The sequence below is a fragment of the Rhipicephalus microplus genome, chromosome 1 (genome assembly GCF_043290135.1).
Source record: "Rhipicephalus microplus isolate Deutch F79 chromosome 1, USDA_Rmic, whole genome shotgun sequence".
In the NCBI taxonomy this organism is placed as follows: domain Eukaryota; kingdom Metazoa; phylum Arthropoda; class Arachnida; order Ixodida; family Ixodidae; genus Rhipicephalus; species Rhipicephalus microplus.
In genome coordinates this window covers 264,461,296-264,484,922 of record NC_134700.1, presented here as the reverse complement: position 1 = coordinate 264,484,922, position 23,627 = coordinate 264,461,296, and the positions used below count along the sequence as shown (strand labels likewise).

General features: G+C 45.6%; 1 protein-coding gene across 3 annotated transcripts in view; it reads right to left on the bottom strand.

The window, feature by feature from the left end:
- Positions 1 to 309: 309 nt before the first annotated feature.
- The window catches only part of LOC142815611 (protein lin-10-like), a 29,438-nt gene continuing 6,120 nt past the window's right edge, over positions 310 to 23,627 (bottom strand). Inside the window, exons 4-10 of one of the 3 annotated variants that reach the window (XM_075894148.1) lie at positions 23,393 to 23,469; positions 23,260 to 23,302; positions 19,177 to 19,319; positions 17,901 to 17,987; positions 17,249 to 17,452; positions 3,489 to 4,106; positions 310 to 782 (exon numbers count right to left, since the gene is read on the bottom strand). In XM_075894148.1, coding sequence (XP_075750263.1) covers positions 711 to 782; positions 3,489 to 4,106; positions 17,249 to 17,452; positions 17,901 to 17,987; positions 19,177 to 19,319; positions 23,260 to 23,302; positions 23,393 to 23,469 — 1,244 coding nt within the window. In that variant the 3' untranslated portion in view covers positions 310 to 710. The remainder of the gene's footprint in view (positions 783 to 3,488; positions 4,107 to 17,248; positions 17,453 to 17,900; positions 17,988 to 19,176; positions 19,320 to 23,259; positions 23,303 to 23,392; positions 23,470 to 23,627) is intronic. The other 2 variants (XM_075894149.1, XM_075894150.1) reach the window with 2 other exon arrangements.

Genomic DNA, 23,627 nt, shown 5'->3' with positions numbered 1-23,627 from the left:
CCGCACATCTAGCTGTGCTGCATATGCAATACCAGACCACCACTAATGAGCACAACAGTGCAGGAGCAGTTCCTCCTCAAAGGAAGTCTTTCGCCGCAAGCCCGAAGACTTGCCACAGCTAAAACCATTCCATTCATTAAGTACGGTTATCACTCCATCTGATACTTTCTCATGAAGAAGCCTTCGCTCAGTGCAATCCAATGAGGTACCCTTGGCACTTCTTGTGTGGTCCCAACAGGCAAATGGTACCATACTGAGACCATAAAGCATCGCTTCCACCTGCTTGTGATAAGACGGCTTGCATTTCCTCCTCCATGTCATCACGAGACGTCTTGGTGGCTTTCCACTGTCCGCGCAGTACCCGACATTAGAGAAGTGGGAGATGATACACTTGTGCCTGAGTGAAGTAATGGCAGCATCTTGATCACACCTTGTAAAGTGCTGTCGCAAAAGCTAAGGTGCAGAGAAGCCCATGCAATTTCGTGCTGAACTACCCGCATAGTTCGCAAAGACTCCTCACAGACAAAAGTAGAGTAGGTACACGTCAATATGAAGCAGCACACTCTTGGCAGCCTGTTCTTCTCTATCCAGACGTCAAACTTGTGCTCTATCATGTCCATGTGCACCAAACCTCTTGTAGCAAGAGAAAATACCATGACTAGATGAGGGACTATAACAGACACATGGCCACAGCATTCTCATAACACTGCTCAGATGTACATGGGCGTTTCCTGACCAGTCAACAGCCTGAACATCGATGTTGGCATTGTCTTCATGTGAATCTGCAAGAAAACAATGAAAGTAGACACTAAGTCTCATAGCACGAAAGCTTTAAGATCTGTACTGTTACATGTTTGGGGAAGTTGTTATTCCTAAAGGGACACTGAAGTCAAATGACAATGTACGTGATAGTGAAAGCTCAATGTATGACGTCTAAACCGACATGATTATCAACAGTAGTGCCCTCCTTACCGAAAAAATTAAGCTAAATGCACGAGAGCACATGCGCCACAGTAGGACATTCTCAAGATGATCTCGAGGACGTCACAGTTACAGCCTGCAATTAATCACTAGTAATCGAACTAGCTGCACTAAATCAAGTACTTTTCGTGCATCAAGAGATGTAATAAAATGCTACTTGTTCATTTTGGTTCGACTCATAGAAAAAAACTCGCCGGACGTTACTAGGGGGAATGGCGCGAGTGGTTCAATTTTCGCCTGGTTAAACTGGACAGGTCGTGCCATCTAGCGGGGCCTAGATGAACCAAGCACGTGTGCCATCTCGAAGCCAATGGCAGGAAATTGTTCAATGGCCATTGTAGCTGCTGTGGCTCCCACTGCTTTCGTTCTGCTGCTACTAGTGTCGGTGGCCGCACAGTAAAGCAGGGCAACGTCATGCACTGCAACAGTGATGTGAGGTGTTCTATTGGAGGCAGGTAATTTAAAGTGCGCTAACCCAATGCGGACCACTAAAACGTGATTGCATTTCAAAATAAGCACTTCTTTGGCACAAAAGTAACACTACGAGGTTTCTGGGCTGTTATTCAACAATCAACATTGACTTAATAGTTGCCATTAGTGTCCCTGTAAGGTGTTATGCTTTTAATTCATAGAATTCACCAAAGCATCGATTTGAGCACATTTATAGTGGTTTCAGAACCTTGGTGCCGGGAAAAAACTCATTCTTAATAAAACATTACACACGAACAGTACAATTAAAAACAATGGAATTAAAAAGAAACCTTACTTTAGCATTCAGTGGTGGAAGTGAAATAATGCTATTTTGGAGCAGCTTTGGCGCAGTAAAAGGAGAGTTTAGGAGAAAGTTTGGAGAACCAAAAGGTACATTTTGGAGCAACACAAGTTAGTTTTGGAGCAGCTTTCTAGAGTCGAATATCATTGTCAAAAAAAACTTGTCTTGGTAAAAAGAAATTCCAATGATTTTCATAAACATTCAGTACTAATAAGCTTACCAGGCTTACTGCCTACCAATGTGTGCATACGAGTGCATAATACTGAACATGTCCATTTCATACTCAGCCTGAAACATAACAAAAGATATATTCTAGGTGGTAAAAACATGCAACTATTTCTTTACACAAACGTATCTGCAGCAAGGAGCCTCGCTAGTCTCTTCATAGTTGCAACTGATGCGTAAAACAGCGTATAGATGATTGCGGCACACTTCGCTTGGCAGAAGTTTGTTATCTCCGTGCCAATTGAACACACTACTCTGCTCACCTGTGCTCGGACAGGAGCAAAGTGGCAACGAGCAATTCACACTGCTAATTTATGCGCACAGAACATCAAGCCGCCAGGAAGCGCCAGCGTGGGCAGCATAGGCACCGCGCTGCACACAACAAACCAAGATGTGATCTGAGTCCACGTGACCACTCCGTGTTTCAATCAAATTGTCAATTGTCACTTAGTACCAGATCATGAAAGAGTAGCGCGCACATATGCATTGCAGACAGCCAATAGTGGTCGTCTTGTCACCATTTCAGCCCCTGCGTGCTATAAAACGATCCTGTGCGAGTAGCAGCCCAGATTATTTTCCGCACTTTGGCAGAAAAGGAAGAAGAAAATACTTTCTGATAGGTACTTTGGGACACATTTGCTTTTGACGGTGGGGCGTGTCGAGAGGTGCGCATATGCACTTGTAAAGGCACGGTGCTGTTTAGTGCATGATCATTGGCATTCATTGAGTGTTCCCGGCTGGTACAAATTATCGAGGTTTCACTGTGCTACTAGATAAATTACAGTTACTCATGTTAGTGCCACCACCTTTGCAGGGAAACAAACTACTGTGATAACAGCAATGATACAAGCACTAGCAAGCCCCATCAATGAATCAAATTACGTGATCCAACTCCACTGGATATGATTCCAACCACATCCTTGGTGTGGCCAACACTCAGCATTGCTCGGTCGAGGATAATAGATGGCTGTATTTTGAGGGTTATACTTCCAATCGACAATTATCACAGAAATTTAAGTTTATGCACAGCCGGTCAGATTGGCATAACACTTCTACCCCTGAACATTTCTATTGTCCGAGTGGTACTTGCAATGTTATGAACGTTCTGTCTGCATTTTGAACTCCTGCCTCTCTAAGCAATAAAATTTATACAACTGGCTGTTTTTACTTTCAAGCATCATTCCTACACCCATTTTTCTGAGTAATATGAGGAGCTGACAACTAAATGAGAATGATGCAGGGGGCGTAATTTTAATGTTGCAATGTCCCAAAGCATTTTTCTTACTATCAGAGGCACTATCAAAAGTGATTAGCCTCACATGGTGTTAAACAAAGTTGTTTCATTTAATCAATCAATCAATCACATGGTTTTGGCAAATAAAGGACAAACTGAAGTGTATGCCAACTCGTTGCTCAGTGATGATATCCACACTCTGCTGACGAAGCATGAAAATGACTGTTACAGCAGGATGCCGAAGAAACATGCTGTTTAAGGCATCTGTTCACTCACCTCTCCGACCGATGTGGCCAGCAGGTTCACAATCTTCTCATGAGGAACAGCCACAACACTCTGTCCGTTGATCTCAATGATGCGATGACCGACTCGGACACCACCACGCTCCGCAATGCCGCCACGGAGTAGGCTGCAGATGACGCCATTTTGCACACTGAAGCCCAGCTGGTACTTGGTGTCAGGCCGCTTGATCTTGACTTCAACGACAGGTGCACAGGGAACTACTGTCAGCTTGACTACGCTCTGGTGTTTGGTGTTCTTGACGTACGCCTGACAGGTTGAAAGAGGCAGGCCCACAAGGCTAACTCCATTAATAGCAATGATCTGGTCGCCTATGTTCAGCTGTGAGCAGCGGGCGGCTGGACCGTTGTGCGCCATGTTAGCCACGACCACGGTTGGCAGCATAGAGCCCCAGCCACTCTCGACGATGACCATGCCCAGGATCTCGCCCTTGTGCTTGGGCACAACCACCTCCTTCTGGCGCTCCTTTTTGGCAAACATTTCCAGTTCGTTTCCAAAAATCTCCTGAGAGTTGAGCACTTCCTGGTAGTCCATTTCTTTGACAAAAGACGAATCCTCAATTCCATTTGCTTTTAGAAACTCCATGTACGCCACCTGCAGAACACCATGCTATGGTTACACAGTTGTCTAGATTGACTCGGAGATCACCTGCAGAACACCATGCTATGGTTACACAGTTGCCTAGATTGACTTGGAGATTAACTTAGTGTCCAAAACAAAGACCTTGCAATACTAATACCAACCAGCACAAGCTCTAAAATGACATTTTATTTTAACTAGCACAGTTGAACTCCATTATATGAGATATGGGGTGTAAACACAACTGGACATATCAGAACCATTCATTTCCATGGGTGGCTTTTTGTGGCTCCGAGAAGGGCGTGCACAAATTACGCAGGGATTTCACAACACTAGCGAATGCATACGAAATAATGTGAAATAGTACTGCCATGCACAGTATATACATAAAATAAAAGAAAATAAACAGGAGCACAAACGAAGTGTGCTAGTTAATGTAACAGAATTAGCACTTTAACAGTCGCATCCAGTCACGAACAGTCTAATCAGAATCGCTGATAGAGAAGTCCGATTGAGAATCATTGTCTCGGCCGCTGTCACCTCCCTCCCAAAGCGCATTGTCCTTGGTTCCGTTGAGCATTTTCGAATGCCCCATTTTTTTTAAGCTCTTCTCGACAATGCTAGAAAAAACTAGGTCCCACGACATGGCAACACCAGAGGACCTATGTGTTTCTTAAATGGCAAGGAACTTGCATGAGCAAGCGTGCACTTTTCTGCTTTCTCCCGTACCAGTCACACCGATCGTCACACGTTGAAGAACTTCATGCTGAAGTGCTTGGCAGCAGCACGGTTTCCGTTTTTTCGGCAAACTTTACAACAGCAAGCTTGAATTTCACTGTATATATATTTACTGTAGCACATCGCAAGGGAACCCTCAGAACGTGCTGGCCGAATTAAGTTCCGAAATCAACCAAGCGTGCGTTGAAGCACTGACGCAGACAATGCAGGGAACAAATGGCATGACAGGCCCACAGTAACAGCAACAACCGTTTATAGAACAACTGTCATTAACGTTCAGTAACGGGCCTTCATACGCCTCTGATGCAGAAAGTTGTCTGAGCTGCGTTACACCCTAGCCGAATATTGCAATGCCCATAGACTATCGTGCCTCCAAGCGGAATTCAAGGGCATCCTTTTGAGGATGGTCATAGGCAGACGCTCCGTTGTTGGGCTGTGCTAGCCTCAGTGTTAACACATAAGCAAGAAATGAATACTAACCACTTTGCTTGTTTCGTGCATCAGAGAATAAACCTGACCATCCGTGAGACGATAAATCTGATTCGTTCTTGCAAGACGTCAAGCTTTCATGAAGTGAAAAGTGTGGCAACTCGCACTTCCGATTACAGCCCGCAGAGTACACATATCAGCTTTGCAAAATTTTCTGAAGCCAGAGTTAAATGTTATCGTCGCACCTTTGCATTCGAAACTTACATTCATTGTACACCGAAAGTCGCACAGGCTCGCAATTTGCTCTCGAAAACATTACCAATGCTGTGCCGCTTGTTTTTGTGAGTTTGCTGATAGATGGCAGCACACTGCAAGCAATTCGCTTGTGAACGGGTTTCAGAGCGAAAGGTTCTCCGTGCCCAGATAAACGTGGTGAGTGACGCAGAGTTGTGTGTGGTTGAAGTCAATCGGAGGAGGGGATTCCTCAGATTGTTTTTAGCAGTGATGTTGAAAGAAATCATCATAATGATGAGGATCATTTACTGAACATAGAAGGTCATCAACGCACCAAGAGTGACAGCAGCGATTAACGATCAGCTGATAACTCAGGAGGAGCGAATTGCACTTCACGTCCCCTCGTCTGTTAATGTTTTTTCATTCTCGTAAGTTCTTCAAGTTTGTACAGTTGAATCTCGATAATTCGAATTCTATGGGGCCCGAAAATTCGTTCGAATTAAAAAAAGTTCAAATAAATGAAAGCTAAACGAACGGAGGACTCACCATGCAGTGACACATGTTCATTGAGCTAACACACGAGCGGGAAGTCTAAGAATTCTTACATTTATTCACAAATCACAGGACATCCGTCATTAATTGAAGTAATCGGTGATTTGCATCTACACACGCTTGCCTTGCAGCGAGTCAGTTTCGCACGCCGCTTGCAAAGCATTTCTTCAGCTTCAGCATTCTTTTGGCAAGAGAAGTTGGGTGTGGCAATGTTCAGCGCCAACACTCTCTAAAAACAACGACGACGACTGCGTCTCCGCTATTCTCTCTGCTACTACCCTCTGTGCCGCAGCCGCAGCATGGCCACCATGTGACGAGAAAGGAGGAGCGCCTCCATGGGGAGAGAAGCAGATCGGCATTTGAGAGAGAACCAATACTCCAGGGAATAAAATGAAAAAACTTCATGGCAGCTTTTATTCTTCCGTGTTCTCTTCGCGCGGGTCGTTGAAAGGAGAAGGGTCAACGTGGCAGGGACGGGAAAAGGGGAAGCATGGCACCGGCGCTTTGCAGATCGGCATTTGAGAGAGAGCAAGCACTCCACCACAGCCTTTTCTTTCCTTTATTTTTCTGTTGTACACAGCATTGAGGTGTTAGAGGTGCCGCCGCGAGATTGGGCGTGGTGCCGAGAGCATTTTCAGGGCGTGGTATGTTTGAATTCACCGTCGCAAATCCTTGTGCATTCGAATTACAGGGCGTTTTCGCTCATTGGAATACACATAGCTTTGACGGGACCTCAGCGTGAGTTCGGATTAACCAGAAGTTCAAATTAAGCGTGTTGGTATTAATGAGATTCGACTGTATTTGATATATAATATCAAATACAGTCGAGGTCAGAACAAAAGCATAGTTTTTCTTGTGCATTGCATGTAGCCCAATTACAGTGGATATTATGGAGTGCTGAACACTGCCAACACGCTCGAGCTCGACCAGAGAAGCAAAATGGTTGGAGCAATGAAACATGCAGTTACGACTACAATCCACGCCCTCTGCTTATCCTGAGCTTCACTGGTACCTTCCAAATTCTGGACAAATTTTCGCAATTTCGATGTGGCGAAAACTCCCGACTATATCGAACCCGTTTATATCAAATTATCCCGTATATCGAACAATGCCTAAACACGGTAAGTTTACATTGAGAATATATAGCAAAAGTTACTGTTTTAGCGAACGAAAATGGCAACGACAACTGATATATCAAACTCCATGTGCCTCAAAAGTGTCCCAGCAAGTTGGTTTTCCCGGCACCACGAAGGAAAACTGCCGGCACCACCCTAGAAAAAGTTGGTTAGACCCCGTTGTGCGCGGGCGAAAACCCCCTCCAAAAAGTGATCCTGGCCCGCTCGCAGCGCTTACAGCCAATCAGAGGCCGTCGTGCTTTCTCCGAGGCACGGAGGCGGTAGAAGTGAGCGCCATTTTTTCTTTCTTTATACTCGTATGCCTGCTGCTGCCGATTCAGCGTGGTCTGTGGTGTTGCCTGTTGGTGCTCTGTGAACTGTATTTGCGCGCTGTCATCATGGCTTGCGCAAAGAGGCAAAATTTGCCGTTCGCCGCGAAACTTGAAATCATCAATCGGGTTGAGCGCGGCGAAAAGAAATCCGACGTCGCTGCCGCGTACAAAATTCCAAGGAGCACCTTGAGTACTATCCTGAAGAACAAGGCAGAAATCAGGCCCAAGTCGGACAAAAGGCCAGGTGCCCATGGCGCTCGACGTGTGCGCGCTGCTGTGTACGAATATGTTGAAGCGGCCATTTACAAGTGCTTTGTGGACGTTCGGTCGCGAAACATCCCGGTGTACGGCCCTATGATCGAGCAGAAAGCCAAGGACCTTGCTTTTCTATATGGCAGGAATGATTTCCAAGGCGGCTCATGCTGGCTTCAGCGGTTCAAAGAACGGCACGACATTGTTGGCAAAGCTGTTACAGGTGAAAGCAGAGCGGCGGACCTGGACAGCGTAAAAAAATGGCTCGAGCAAAACTGGCGAGATATCACAGCAAGATAAAGAGCCCAAGATATCTTCAATGCGGATGAAACCGCTCTATTTTGGTGAATGTTGCCAAACAAGACCCTTGCGTGTCGTGGCGACAAGACAAGCGGCGGCAAGGCAAACAAAGCTCATGTGTCCGTGCTGTTGGCAGCTAATTTAGATGGATCGAAAAAGCTTCGACCTCTGGTTATCGGGAAAAGCACGGCACCACGGTGTTTTTGAAATGCGTTGTCGCTTCCTACCTACCAAGCAAACTCAAAAGCGTTTATGACCGGGGAGCTTTTCAGCAGATGGCTATCATCGTGGAATGATGATTTGATAGGCGAAAATCGCAATGTGTGCCCGCTCGTGGACAATTGTTCATCGCACCACTGCAGTACGACCTTCAGCAACATCAAGCTGCGTTTTTTGCCCCCGAACGCTATGTATGTACTGCAATCACTGGATGAAGGCGTTATACGCACAATGACAGCCGGCTATCGGAAGCGCCTGGTGGAGAGGCTGCTGCTGAACCTTCGTGTCGGCAGGCAGCTTAAAATCGACTTGCTCGGAGCTATTTCTATGTTGAGTAGATCGTGGGCAGATGTCAAGGAGGAGACGATCCAGAACTGCTTTAGGCATGCCGGCTTCCTCATGCCTGGTGATGACACCCCAAATTCTGACAGCACTGAAGACACCGCAGGTGTTCCCCCCGAAGTTTGGAATGAGCTGGCAGAGTTCCGGGGTGCTATCGACGGATCGACATTCGACGAGTTCGTCAGTGCGAACGATGATGTCCCCATCATGGGTCAATCACAGGATGAGGATTACATTGCAGATGTCGTGCCGACCACGAGCCAAAGCGACAGCAATATGGAAATCGACGACGGCCCATTGCCTACATCCTCCGAAGTGATTAGTGCACTTGCGTTGGTCTGGCGCTATTGCTTGAATGTGGAAGGTTGCGGCCTCAGTTCCTCCGACTTGTGGAACAACGTGGAGGCGTGCGTGCTGTCGCAGGCAGCGAAGTCGTTGACACAGAAAAAAATTCGGGACTATTTTGTTCCACAGTAGGGCACGCAAGTAAGCCACCATATTAATAAAGTACTTTTCTTCTAGTTTGTTATGTGCCTTTGTGTCAAAACCTATACCGGGCCTATATCGAATTATGCCATATATAGAAATAATAAACGGTTTTCGGCAAGTTCGATATACCCGGGTTCGACTGTATTACATTGTCTTTCATCAGTCCCGACATAGCTTTCAAAGAATACCATGTATTGCGAAACCAGCTGTTACGTCGCAACTGTGAGAACATTCCTGCACGATGCATCGCAACCTAGTCCACCGAACCTGCCCAGGCACCACCATTTTGATTTGACGTTTGACAGACTTGGCTTACCAACGGAACAGGCTGCAAGAAGCCGCAGGTGAGTAGGAGAGGCCGCCCCTAGATGGTCAGTTGTGAAAAGTGCTATCACCGTTATCACTGTGCTTCATCACTACGAGATGCCGAGAGTGTGTGACAGTCCCACCGCCGCATGTCGCTCGTTGTGACTCGTCTTCAGTCGCTTTTGTGAGCGCTAAGCCCGTTACCGTTGAACTTGCCAACACAATCTTTGTCAAGCCTTAATGGCATCGTGTAAGCGGAAAGCGCTTTCCCTTGAGGTAAAGCTGGACATACTTAGATCAATCGACAAGCAGCCAACGCGAAAAAGGGTCAACATAGCCAAAAACCTTGGACTGCCACCGCTAACGCTCAACAGAATCGTCTCAAAGCGTGCCGAGATTGAAGAGAATGCCGTTCTCTTCAGCCCGAAAGCCAAGCAAGCTTGTGGCGCCACATACGTGAAACTCGACGAGTCTCTTTTCACCTGGTTCAGGCAAGCTCGCGCTGCCGGTATCAACTTCGACGGCAACATTATACGCGAGAAGGCGATAAAAATAGCCGCCAGGCTGAGCAACACTGATTTTGCAGCGTCAAATGGCTGAATCGACCGTTTCTGCAAAGGTACAGCATCGCTTACAATATGGTAAGCGGAGAAGTGGCAAGTGTGAACGTGGAAACAGCTAATGATTGGAAGTCCACATTATCTCCTTTAAGAGGGGACGCGGCACTTCGGGACCGAAAATCAGCCAAAAAATCGAGTTTTCGCGGACCTTCTTTTCGCGTTCCCGACATCATTGCGCACCTATTTACAAAATTTCATAGCCGAATACCATCAACTTTTATCGTTATTCAACTTTAAAAAACCGAAAACGGGCGTCCTGCCCTTTAAATTGAGGGCGAATAGCGCAGGTTTCGGCTCTATGATACGCGGGAACTACGCGCACGATCGGCGCCATTTTGGTCTTGTTTGAAAGAACGCGTTTTCAGCTGTTTTTTTTTTATTCAGTAAGCCACATTGAGCGTTTCCCCGGCTCGAAAAACGGGGCCTCAAAGACGAAGAGCCGCGCTCACTGCCATTGGCTAAACGGCGCACGTGACTGAAATGGCGCTTTCCGGTTGGCTGGAAGCTCGCGGCTTGCGCCTGCATACGCGACCCGACGCAATTTTGAAAGGGTTACCGCTGTGACGCCTCGAAATAGGCAGAGCACTCTGAAGCTTCTGATCGTATCGCCATGCCTGGAAACGCAAAAAAGTATCGGACCGTGCACGCATTTGGTCGCAGGAAACGCAAAGGTCGTGGGAGAAAGTCTACGAAGTCATCAGAGCCCTTGGTTGACTCCGACGAACGATGTGTCGACGCTCCGCGGCCGTTCAGCGATGGTGCGACCGAGCGCGTTGCCTCCGACGACGATGACGGTGAAGCGAACTCCGGACGACTACGAATCGACGCCAAGGTGGTGACAAACGCCGAAGTTGAAGAAAATCGTGCCCGGGAGAAAGCGACGCTCGACCGGCTTTCATCGGCGCCAGCAACTGCACGGAAAATTGACTTTTTCACCGCGAGTTGTAGCGAGGCAACCGCACAGGACTCGGACCACGCTGCTCCTTATCTGCTTATGCATCTAGATATCCTAAACGCGATAATGGGTGCCTTGTGTTGCAAAGCCTGCCACGGACCGGCTACAATCGTCAGAGGGGATCGGGACTACAGACTTGCCGTGAAAGTGCTAGTGCAGTGTGAAAGGTGCGGCGAGATCGCGAATGAATGGACTTCGCCCCGCGCGAACGGCACGAAAACATGCAATCCGTTTGAAGTAAATCTTCTCGCTTCGAGGGCGATGGTGGCTACCGGCAACGGCCAAACGAAAATGAACGATATTTTCGCAACAATGGGCATCTCACACCGCGGTATGCACCACAAGACGTTTCAGCGGCATTTGAAGAACACGCTGGCACCCGCTGCAACGCGAGCGGCTGAGTCCGCTATGAGCGAATGTGCGGAAAAGGTTAGAACAATTTATGATGACTTGTGCTTCGGCCACCGGGGCAATATTGCCGTTAGCTACGACGGCACGTGGAAGACGCGAGGCCATTCTTCCCACATCGGCGTGGGCACAGTTATCGAATTATTTAGTGGCTACGTGTTGGACTACGTCGTTCTTTCCAACTTTTGCCTAGGCTGCGAGGTGGGCCCAAAGCCTAGTAGTGAGGGCTATCAAGAATGGAAGGCTAACCACAAATGCCAAAAAAATACGAACAGCAAAGCGGGGCAAATGGAAGTGGAGGCGGCTCTAATTCTATTTCAGAGGTCGCTTGAACGCCATGGCCTGCGCTACACAACTATGCTGTCTGATGGAGACTCTAGGACATTTTGCGCCATACAAGACGCCAAGGTGTATGGTTACATTGACGTGCAGAAGGAAGACTGTATTAATCATGTACAGAAACGGATGGGCACCGCATTGAGAAACCTGGTGCAGAAACAAAAGTGCGATGGGAAAAGAGGCCTTGGTGGGAAAGGCAGGCTCACAGGTGAGCTGATCACCAGGCTGAGCACATATTATGGCCGGGCTCTGAAATCGCATGAAGGTGACGTGGGCGAGATGCAAAAGGCTGTGATGGCCACATACCGCCACGTCACCTCCACTGATGAATGCTCGGACCACAGTCTGTGCCCAGCTGGTGAAACTTCATGGTGTCGGCACAATGCCGCAAAATCAAAGGGTGAGCCCAACCCCAGGCATGCCTACAATCTACCGAAAGACGTGGCAGAGGCATTACTACCGGTTTATACCCGGCTTTCGGAAAGAGCCCTGCTTCAGAGGTGCGAACGCGGCAAAACGCAGAACTCCAACGAGAGCCTACATTCGGTAATCTGGAGTTTGGCCCCCAAGGAGCACCATGCGTCCCTGTTCGCTGTTGAAGCAGCTGTTGCAGAAGCAGTGCTGCGCTTCAACACGGGCAATTTGAATTCTGCAACAGCAATCTTAGGTGAAATGGACATGAATGCGACAAGTACTGGTGCCAGGAGAGCGAGAGAAAAAGACCACCGTCGCAGCATTGTCTCCAACAAGAAAAGAACAGCCTCATTGGAACTCCGGAAGCTAGTGAAGAGGAGGCATGAGCACAGAATGCATTCAGACTATGCTTCTGGTGCGTTTTGAGGTTGTCTTGTTGCATCTTCTGCAATAAAAATGTGTGCCCACGTTTTTTCTCGATTTCTCAAAACGACAATTTTCATGTGCTTCCCATTATGCCGGAGCAATATCTCTTGTTCTATCTGGGTTATCATTACGATTTCTTTTTTGTTTCGAAGATAAATGCAGGGGATGTGTCGTAAAGTAAGTTTTATTGTAATAATTTTTGGAGAAAACTCTCTAAATGGATCTTTTGTTTCAAGTGTAGATGGGGAAATTTTTCATGTCATATTCAACATCCCACAACTTTGCTTCGAAATAGCCCAGAACAATGATTTATACTTTATTGCACACTGTGAACATACCGAATTGGTTCTATAGGTTGCACATCAATATCCAAGTTACAGTTAATTAGCTAATTAGGCCTTAATTGAAAAAGTCGCAGTTCATTATATTTTTAAAACTAATTGTCACAGCAAAAAAAGAATTAGATTTTTGAAATCAGCAGTAAAATCTACATAGGCTCTCCAAATTTGACTGAGGTACTCGCAAAAATAAAAGAGTTTTTGGAAGGTGTAGCATCCCCCCTTAATGAAAACTGTGAGCCTCGTGACAATTACAACGCTGATGAAACAGGCATCTTCGGTCGTGTGCAGCCATCGAGATCGTTAAACCTGAAGGGCGAAGCGTGCCATGGAGGCAAATGCAGCAAAAATCGGCTGACGGCGCTCCTTTGCTGCAATTTGGATGGCTCAGACCAACTAAAGCCATGGGTGATTGGAAAGTTTAAAATCCCACGGTGCTTGAAAAACTTTCGCCTGCTGCCATGCCACTACAGACGTAACAGTTGTACGTGGATGACGTGCACTTTGAAAATTTTCTTCGATACTTCGATAATAAGATGAGTTGACAGTGCAGGCGGGTTCTCCTTTTCCTGGGCAATTGTGCTGCCCACCCGAGAGACCTGCCGTTTCTACAGAATGTCAAACTTTTTTTTTTCCACCAAATACGATACGCCACTAGTAGCCGTTGGATGCCGGGGTCATAAAATGCGGGAAGCATTCATACAGAAAAAGCCTCACCAAGCGCTGTCTCGCGCGTATTGATTGTGGACAGCAGCCTACGACAATTTCTGTACTCAACGCCATGCATTACGTCGCATCAGCGTGGAATGCAGTGCGCGTGTCAACTGTAGAGCACTGCTTCGCAAGGTGTGGGTTCCGTATGTACAGCAATGAGGAGCCTGCCATCGAAGCTCAACAATCGAAAGCATCCTTTTGGTAGCAAAGGTCAATGAGGCAATGAATGTGCTGGGTGCTATGTGTACAACGTCTACGTCGTTGTGGATGTTGCAGTCATGACCTCGGAGTGCCAGAAAACCGCAGAGATCAATGCAAACTCGACCGCAACTGAAGACGGGGACATCGATGACGACGACGAGCATGATCCATACGATTATAAAGAGTTGGCAGTGGAGTCGGCTCCTCTCAACTTTGGAGAAGCCGTCGCGGCCCTGGACTATCTTCGCAAGTACGTTGCACACCAAAGCGAAGCTGAAAGCAATGCAGGTTTGAACACTATTGAGAAACACGTGGTGCTTACCAGCTAGCAAAAGACGCGGCAGTCAACTATCTCAAGTCTTAGGCTCACCTAGCTGAAATAAATTGTTTGTAGTCAAAGCGCCTGTGCTCTCATTCATTTTTGGAGCTTTCGTCACTCTTGCGTTTCCTCGGCTGTTTTGTTTTCCCTACCCAGTCCACTGAAAAACATATGAACAGGGTTCCACTACCTCAGAGGGTCATTCAGTTCATACGTCTATTCTATTTTGCACAGTTTACTGTAATCCGTACAGGATTATGCAAGACATCGTTATACACAGTAGATCAGCTGACACTACGAGCCTTCGCACTGCAGTGAAAAATGAGGTAGCGAACATATAGCAGCTTTTATAGTTTTGGAAAGTACTTTGGTCTGATATAGATTTATTGGATGATTAAGAGTTCATTTGGTGAGAGCGGCACAGGGCGTATGTCCATGTGTCCTATCTTTTCCTATGTGAGTTCATGGGTTGACCCTCCTTCTGCTGGCATCTTTGATTGCACGGCGCGCCACCTTTCGCCCGTGGTCATTGCGTGGCGACCCGTCTTGAGTCTTTGGGTGCAGTATTCTAAGGAACCCTAGTTCGGGGAAGTCCTTGGAAGAAGATACTTCGCACTCACAGCCCGTTTGACTATGCTTATCTGCTTAGAGAGGTGCGCGCCCTGCACGCCTGTTCAAAGCATTCAAAGGTTTCAAGTGCGCGGGCCGGCGAGCTCAATCGGGTTTGCCGGGGAGTAAATATGGTACAGTCGCCGACCGATTTTTCGGACCTGGCGGGGACCGAAAAAAAGTACGAAAAATCGAACAGTCCGAAAAATTCGTTTTCGCCAAAAATCTGAAGTTTATTGCATCAGGCAGGTTTAAAAAAGTCCTTGATGCTGCCTTGCCTCAAACTACGCTTGGAGGCAATTTGGTTTGCCCGTATTTGCGCCAAGGTGACATCGTCGCCATAAACGCTCGACAAAATTGTCACCGCGTTGGCGATCTCAGACGGCTGCGGGCGGTCGTCGTTGTCATTCGACGACAACGACGACCGCCATCCGGCGTCGACCGTCATCCAGCGACATCTAGCTGCGAACGTCCACTCTCTATTAGCTTGATTATGGCAGCTTCCTTCTCCATCGTCAGGGTCGTATACTTCCCACGCTTCTTCACACCACCTGGCTCCCGCGATGGCACAGATAGCGGAGCCATGGCACCGAGAACACGAAATTCGATGCCGCAGATAGCCGCTGCGAAGCACACAACGTCTCGACGCTACGCGACACAACACGTGCAGAATGGCGACTGAAAAAAGCTGCAACGACAATAAAAGAATCCTTCTTTCGCCTCCTCCCCGTGCGATGTGATGACGATAGTGCTGACCGAAGACGAAAAAACGGCATCCATCACCGCGTCTTTTAAAAAGCAAACACGGCCTCCGAAACTTAAAACATGGCGTGCGCATTCCAATCTCGGAGGCAGGAAAGGCATCTGAAGACCAAGCTTAGCCAAGCCGACAGAAAATCCAACATGGCGGCGTTCACAATGGCTTGGAGCGTGGCACAAAACGAGCGATTTAGTCCGAAAAATCGAACTTTCAGGGGCAAATTCGCCCGAAAAATCGGTCGAAACAATGCATTAGCTCTATGGGATCCCTGACGGTGCATTTATGAAGTCCGGAATATCCAACAAGTCCGAATTTTTGGAGTCCGGAAAATCGGTCGGCGACTGTACTTATTAAAGCAGGAAACTGCAATAATTTCTCACAATCTGCAGCCTCCTTCTGCACATTAATGCACAGTTTCAATCTCCCTATATTGAAATAAGGGTTGATCAAGTAATTAAAACATGATACTCTGATACGAAAGGTCCCTCCATATAGTAACAAATGAAAACTGCTCCCCAGTACAGTGGAACCCCGATTGTACGACTTTCAGAGGACCACGCAAAACCGTTGTATAATCCAAGCGTCGTATAATAAAAAACTAAGATTACAGGCAGTGACATTCAGCCTTGCCCAAAGAACGGGTACAGACTACCCCAATAAGCCCACAGCATGACCTTGTACCTTTGAAAAGAAGGTAGATCAAATTATCGTTGCCAGAGGCTCCTAATGACAGAATTACTTAGTTGAAGACTGTGCGAGCACATTTTTATTCTCAAGTTCTAAATAAATCTAATCGAATGCCGAAAACTGCCTCCGCGAGAAAACGAAACCAGAACAGTGTAGCCAACAGTCGCCCGTCACAAGAATCTAACACAGTGTCATTGCGATCACGTAATGGCGACGAAACACGAGTTTGCGCAGAATGCCTTCAGGCATGGCTGAGCAGTGCGCGTTGTAATTTGTTGCGTTGTGAAGTGGAACTAGTGGCGTTTCGCTCTTATTATGAACGTTGACGTCAAGTGAAAGTAATTTTGCACGGTGAAAACAGCTGCGTCGCGCCCTTACGCGTGCGCAAGCCTCTGACTGCGAGTGCGACAAAGGCAGGAGATCAGCTGTATGTCGACCAGGACAAGTTTTTACACGGACTGAAAACATGAAAATATCAGCTTTTTGCCAGCTGAAGCCACTCTGTGTGGATAGAGCTTCACTAGGTAAACGAACCCGAATACGTACGCACGTGGTCGCGGCTTACGTAGAAGCGCATGAACTTCCAGGAGAATCAATTTTCCATCTTGTCTCGCTCTACTTCTCCAAATGTCAACCTAGGGGAAACCAAGTTCATGTTTCGCACTCGTGAATATTTGTTCGACAGTTGATTAGAGTAAAGGTAGTTTTCTCTTTTTGAACGAAATCTGAAAGTCGTCATAAGATGCAAGGTCGGCATAGAACTGCATCGTATAACCAAGGTTTTTATGACATTATTTCTATGGTGATTTTGCCGGAACCAGACCGATTCATTGTAAAATGGCGGTCGTAACAAAACCGGGGGACATATAATGGAAGCTTTACTGTACGTGTCTCTGATAAAGCGGTTCAACTGTAATGACAACAGTGAACAGAATTGTATGAATGGTAAACAAGGTATGGTAGAGAGTAAAAAAGAGGCATGTAAGAACAAGTGTTACTATGACCTTATCATTCACTGAACAGCAACACTATAAAGCATTCGTCCTGAACAAGCCTTACCTGGAAAGCCTGACCAATGGACTGTGCAATGAACTGGGCCTCTTCCGACTCAAACACGTGGCAGACCATCTTCGGAGTGCGTCGCAGCTTACTCCCGCCTCCCGCATCATCCTCCAGAGTTCGCCTCCGTGCCATTAGCACCACCAGGTCCCCAATGTCCGCAATGTAGGAGATGCTTCGCAGTGCATGGTCCATCATGATCTCCTGCAAGTAACAACACACAGGGGATGTCGAAATGCTTCCATGACACCACGATTCTATAGCGCTACGTTTGTCCCCTGAACTAAACAATACAAACACATTTACAATGCAAACCAAATGCTGTGATTATCTTTGTCAAAAAGAAACAGCATATGCATTAAGAAAGCTGTTTTCAAAAAAAAAAAAACTGATGTTGAAATGTCAAAACAAAACCTCATTATGGGGTGTGCCATAGCTGGGGACCCTCGATTAATTTTGGTGACACTAAGTTATTTAATGTGCACTTAAGCTCAATCAAATGATCATTTATGCATTTCATGCACGTCGAAATGCAGCTGTTGAGGCCAGGATATACCGAACGACCTAAAGTTTATCAATGCAAGACAACAGCCACCAAGCTATCGTGGCAGGCACGTAGAAGTGACCACTGAGAAATAACTGGAGCGGCTACCTTGAGGTCCGTATTCAGCACCATGATTTTCTCAGTGGAGATGAACAGGTCCACTTCAGTACTAGGTTGCGCTTCTCCTTCGGGAGCCTGTACAAAGCATCGAAACACCATTCACCATGACCGTTATACATGACACTCGCATCACATTTATCTTGATAGATCAAGAGATTGCATGCATGATTTTAATGACAGAGTAGCTTGTCACACTTACGTATAGCGTAGTGTCGTTTCATGCTGAGCGTGCAAAATTTCACATATCTCTCTCTACTTAATATAATCAATTATGTGTACTTATAAAGTGCAAGTACAGGGTGAGTTTCTTTGAATGACACGCTGTAAACTCTATTAATTTTTCCTTGGCTGGGCACTTGAAAATGAAATATCATATTACACTATTAAAAAAAAAAATGAGCAGCAGGCTTCAGAAAAAAGAGAAAGAGAGAGAGAGAATGATTCCTAAAGTAAAAGCTAAATGCCTTAAGTCACTCCACATGCTATAACCAATGATGCAGACAGTTTATGATGACAATTTCTTTAACAGACGTACTCACCAGGGACTTAATCCATGAAGCAGTGGTAGAAGGAAAAACAAAGCAAGCATGAGCTAAATTTACAGTTTTCGAAAGGGCAAACCAAACTTCAAGTTCTCTGTTTTACTCACCACAGTAAAGTTACCGAAGCAAATGCAGTGGTAACCAACACACCACCACGCAGATTAATTTAATTCCACGTGAGCACAACTGGTCACAAGCCACTTACAATGTCATTAGTGTCGGACTCAAACAAAACCAGAGAGAAAACAATGAACTGTTAATGGCCACCACTGGCTGGAAGTGATCAACAGTATTATAAGAGGCCGCATAAAAAATAACAAGTAATTATAGAAGGCAAGCAGTCTCATATTACTAATGCTACTACTGGAGCTCTTCAGGAGCTAAACCCCCCTGTGCACACTAACATTACATAAATCCCATCAATCAAATCAATTAAATCTGTGAAATGCTCTATCACAATATTTGCCAACTCATGGGAAACTCTAGCTATTCACTGCAAGAAACTCTGCATTCATTTAAAGATTCAATACGAAGCCTTGAACCGGAAAATGCTGTTCAGCCATGTACATCACAACAGGGGTGTTCAGGTAAGCTGTTGTAGTTTGTCAGTCCCCACTGTAAAAATCTGAGACAACACAACCGATATCTTGAGCGAAGCAAAGCTCCATGTAAGCAATCAGTTATCGTTGGAGACAAGCAGGGGGATAAGTGTTTAAACAGACCTTGATGCGCGACACGGCCTCCTCTGCCTGGATCATACGAGTGGCTTTGGTGGGCTGCCCCTCACACACTAGCTGCGTCGACCCCAAGTAGCGGGCTCGGAAGAGCACCCCTTCAATCAGCACTGCCGGTTCATGTACCAGAACTGCAGAAATGCAAAACAAAACACTTACATCCAGCAGAAGGCCGTTGGTAGTACAATAAACAGTACAATAAACAGCTAAACATGGTTGTCAACATGTCTGAAAGTGCTGCAACTGCAGCACCTTAAAAGGAGCATCGAGATATACAGCTAAACATGGTTGTCAACATGTCTGAAAGTGCTGCAACTGCAGCACCTTAAAAGGAGCATCGAGATATATCTACCTTCTTTCTCTGCTTTATAAACTCGCAGAAAAAAAAACCCTAGATGCAACATCAAAATATAAACAATTTCCTGAAACTACAAACTAGTTTCAGTTTCACCAGTGAATGATGCCATGATATGTTGTGCTTGCTAATTTCTTGCTATTAGCAAAACTGACAGGTAAGACAATCTGCATCACTTTTATTGCAATAGCAATTATATGGACTCTCTCGGCTGGATTTCACCGTCGGCGTCATGCATTGTATATGTATACGTATCTATATATATGAAAACATAAGAAAGGAAGAAATCCCAGAAAAAAAGACTCTGCCGCGCAAAATCGAACATGGGACCTCCGCGTCGTGAATGCGAGGCGTTAACCACTGAGAGGTATCTCCTTCAACATTCAAACAGCGAGCTATTCATATCTACCGCTTACCGCGGTTGGCAGGCATCTCGGAGGGGACTATTGTGTTTTCAGCATTATCAGCAAGATGGCGCAGTGAGCGCGCGGCGGCTTTCATCTCTCACGCGTACTTTGGCCCATGTAGAGAATAAGGGGGCGTATGCTTGATCGCGCGCCCTTATTTTGCAGTGGGGAGAATCGCACATGTTGGCTAGCCTTTGAGTTTCATCGGTATGATTCTGTTGTAGTTACTGGGCGCACAAAGGCTACTGCAATCATTGCGCAGCCTCCGTTTGTGAAAAGGGCATGCTTTTCAGGCACAGCGAAGTAACAACTGAGACGCTTATTCGTGTTAATCTGTACCTGTAAGTACATTTCGCGCGTCCTTTGTGCGTGAGAAATGCGAGGCACGTTTGGATCTGCTTACCATTCTGCATGTGACCTTCAAATTTTTTGCTATCGCGTTCATTGCTTCGCCTTTGCGGCAAAGCTGCGACTTTTTATTAACAATGCTGCGCCAACTTTCCAATCATAAGAAGTTGTCAGATTTCTCGCTCCTGTTCATCATGTCAGAATAATATCGACAAGTCCTGAATCTTGATTGATATGTGGAGTTTCAACGTCCTAAAACCACCATATGATTATGAGAGATGCCGTAGTGAAGGGCTCTGAAAATTTCGACCACCTGGGGTTCTTTAACGTGCACCCAAATCTGAGCACATCGGATTACAGAATTATCACCTCCATCAAAAATCCAGCCCCCGCAGCAGGGATTCGATCCCGCGACCTGTGGGTCAGCAGCCGAGTACCTCAGCCACTAGATCACAATGGTGGGGCAAGTCCCGCATCTTCAGAGAAATTTAGTATCAACTAGAAAAATTTCCAACCTTTGCGCTTACCAAGTATCATCATTTTATAATGTGTTCGTGGAGTTTTCAGACCTTGTTAAGCAGAAGTCAATGCTCTTTTAAAGTCATCTAACACAATGTAATCACCCTTATATGTAGTCGTATGTAAGCAATAGCAATTAAAGTTGGTACCCACAGCCTTTTTTTATTATTTTTATTCTGCATGCCGAGCAGCAAAAAAATTAATTTCTGCTCAGTTAATTTAAGTGATTAAATGAAGCCTTCTCTGTGGTTTAATTACAATTCAATTACAAACTTTCTTAATCCATGCTGACAATTTAAAAGGGAGATATCCCCAGTAATGTTCCTCCACTCATCACCCCACAAGAACTCCCAAGAAGTGAAAGCAGAGCCCCCTTTGACAGAAGTGGCCATCACAGTTTGTTAAGGCTCAGAAACTATTCTTGAGCAAAATGCTCATGAGTAGGCCACACCAATGTCTGGTTGAATTCACTTTTGTAAAGTGCATTTCATTAAACATTCCCAAGTCATTGAAGTGAAGGACACACAATGGCAGAGCCTCCTTAAGTTGAAGAGTGATTGTGTAGTCAAGAATAACTGTAAGTTGAGGACTGTTTATGAATGTGAGGGGTGAGTGCACACATTGTCATAACAAATTAAGTCTTGCACAGGCACACATAGATGTGAACACTAACACTTTAATTTATCCAGTGCTGCGCACGGTGAATTTGAACAAAAGCTTAACGACACAGAGAAGTACAAAAGGTTAGAATAGTAGCACTCTCTGCGCTCATTTGTACTTGTACCATTCATGTCCAATTTTAAATGCATCACAAAATGAACAAGGACAACCATACCAGCTTATAGATAATATAAATCCTGTACTTTGCTATATAAAATACAATAGTTCACAACGACACAGATCAGTGAAGTGCAAGAGAACTGAGCATAAAGCTTTCATAAGTACTACTGACCTTCCTTCGCTTGACAAACTTCCGTCGAACTCTTACTACATATCATTTAGGTTTCCTTAATTTCGTACAGACAGTGCAGTGAAAAAGTTGTGCATTACCTTTAATTGCTTAACTCTAGCAGCACAACCAAATCAGGGGCATTATGCCTCCTGAAAATACACACTCCTAGAGTAGATAGATAACACAAGTGATATGCACCATAACCACACATAACAATGCTCCCTTTTCACTGGTGAAATTCTATTTGTTATTTATCCCACTGTCACTTGTTCTGAAACACAGCAACATTGCGATAGTTCTAGGTTCAGCAAAGTGAACCTAGAGATCAAAATGCAAGCAAAGTTCAACTGCGCAGCTCACGCCTGAACAGCGAAAGAGTGAACTCAATTCAAGGGCTTCTGTACAAAGCCTCGTGCACCAAAGCATTCACAGCACCCGTGCAAGTTAAGCGTGTGTCTTCCAAATGCAAAAAGGAAAAGTTTAAGCATGTGTTGTCCAAATGCAAAAGGAAAAGTTGCAAGTGCACACGTAGAACTCACCAAAATGGGTGACAGTGTTGGTGATCCAGGCACACAGAGAGAGCAGTGAGCAAGTGAAGGCAAGAAAAGCAGATGAAGACAGTGCAGAGGAAATGGAATCAAATAAATGCGCCCAAGGCCACATGACACCAACGAAGCTGCCAGCACTTCTATTCTGCAAGAAACATCCACCTCTGCTTGCACTGGCGCTGGTTGCACATAGCTCACGAAATAAAGGCATATGAAAAAAAGAAAGCAGTATGTCTTGCAGTAATACCCCCCCCCCCTACGAAAAAAAAAAAAAGAAAGCTTGGCACCATACTCATGAAGACTGTAATCTTCAAAAGCACTAGAACATTATATTAGGCAAATCTTAGCAGATGTTACGCCTTCCCCTCCAGCTTGAATCAGCATGGACGCTGGCGTTAGGGCTCGTGCTGAACAATGGGTTTATTCAGAGAGAGTAGGCACATGTTCACAGCAGCATACGATCTAAATTGTTGAAGAACACAGAGAGAAAGAAGATGGATAGCCCACTAGCATTGAAATGTTAATTTGGTGAAAACAAAAACATATGCAGCGAACTTAAAAGAAAATACAAAAAAGACAGAAAAGGAAGCCCAAATGGGTTTCTTCACATTTGCCAGAAGATATGTTCCAAATCAAAGAATCAATGAGCCAAACAATAAGTGTCTCAGAGCAAAAAATGATGTGTTTGGCAAGCAATAGAAGCAATCACATAATAATATCTTTAAAAAACACGGCACATAGGGTAGTTGCAAGCACAGAATACAGATTTCAATTGATAGATAGCCACATGTGCATTCACAATTGTTCTGCCTTTTCTGTTTTAACAGACTACACAGCAGGGGAATCATGCCTTGTACGGAGTTTTTTTTTTTTTTTTTTACTTGTAACTTTGCTGCGCTTCTAACTCAATTGAACAACTGAGAATCAAACTGCATCACTTACCTTCCTTTGAAGTGTTTTTCTTTTTTCCCACAGAATTCTGGGCCTGTGTAAACCACAATGGACACAAAGCAATGCTCAAGGGCAAGCAGAAGGAAAGAGGAGAAAAAGAGGTGTTGGCAAGTAGTCGGATTACCTTGTCGTCAAAGAAGCCCCGGTCATCCGACCTCTGCGCCCCTAGAAGTCGGTCGGTTTCCTGATCTGTGTCACAATCTGGGTTGCAGACATGCACATAGTAGGCATGTTGTGTTAGTTCACAGCAAACCACACATAGCAGGAATATATTAGGGTATAAAAGCCGAGTGTTTTGGGCTCAACCAACACAAAGCAATTTTGAAAATGACAATATCACATTCGCAAATATATGCTTC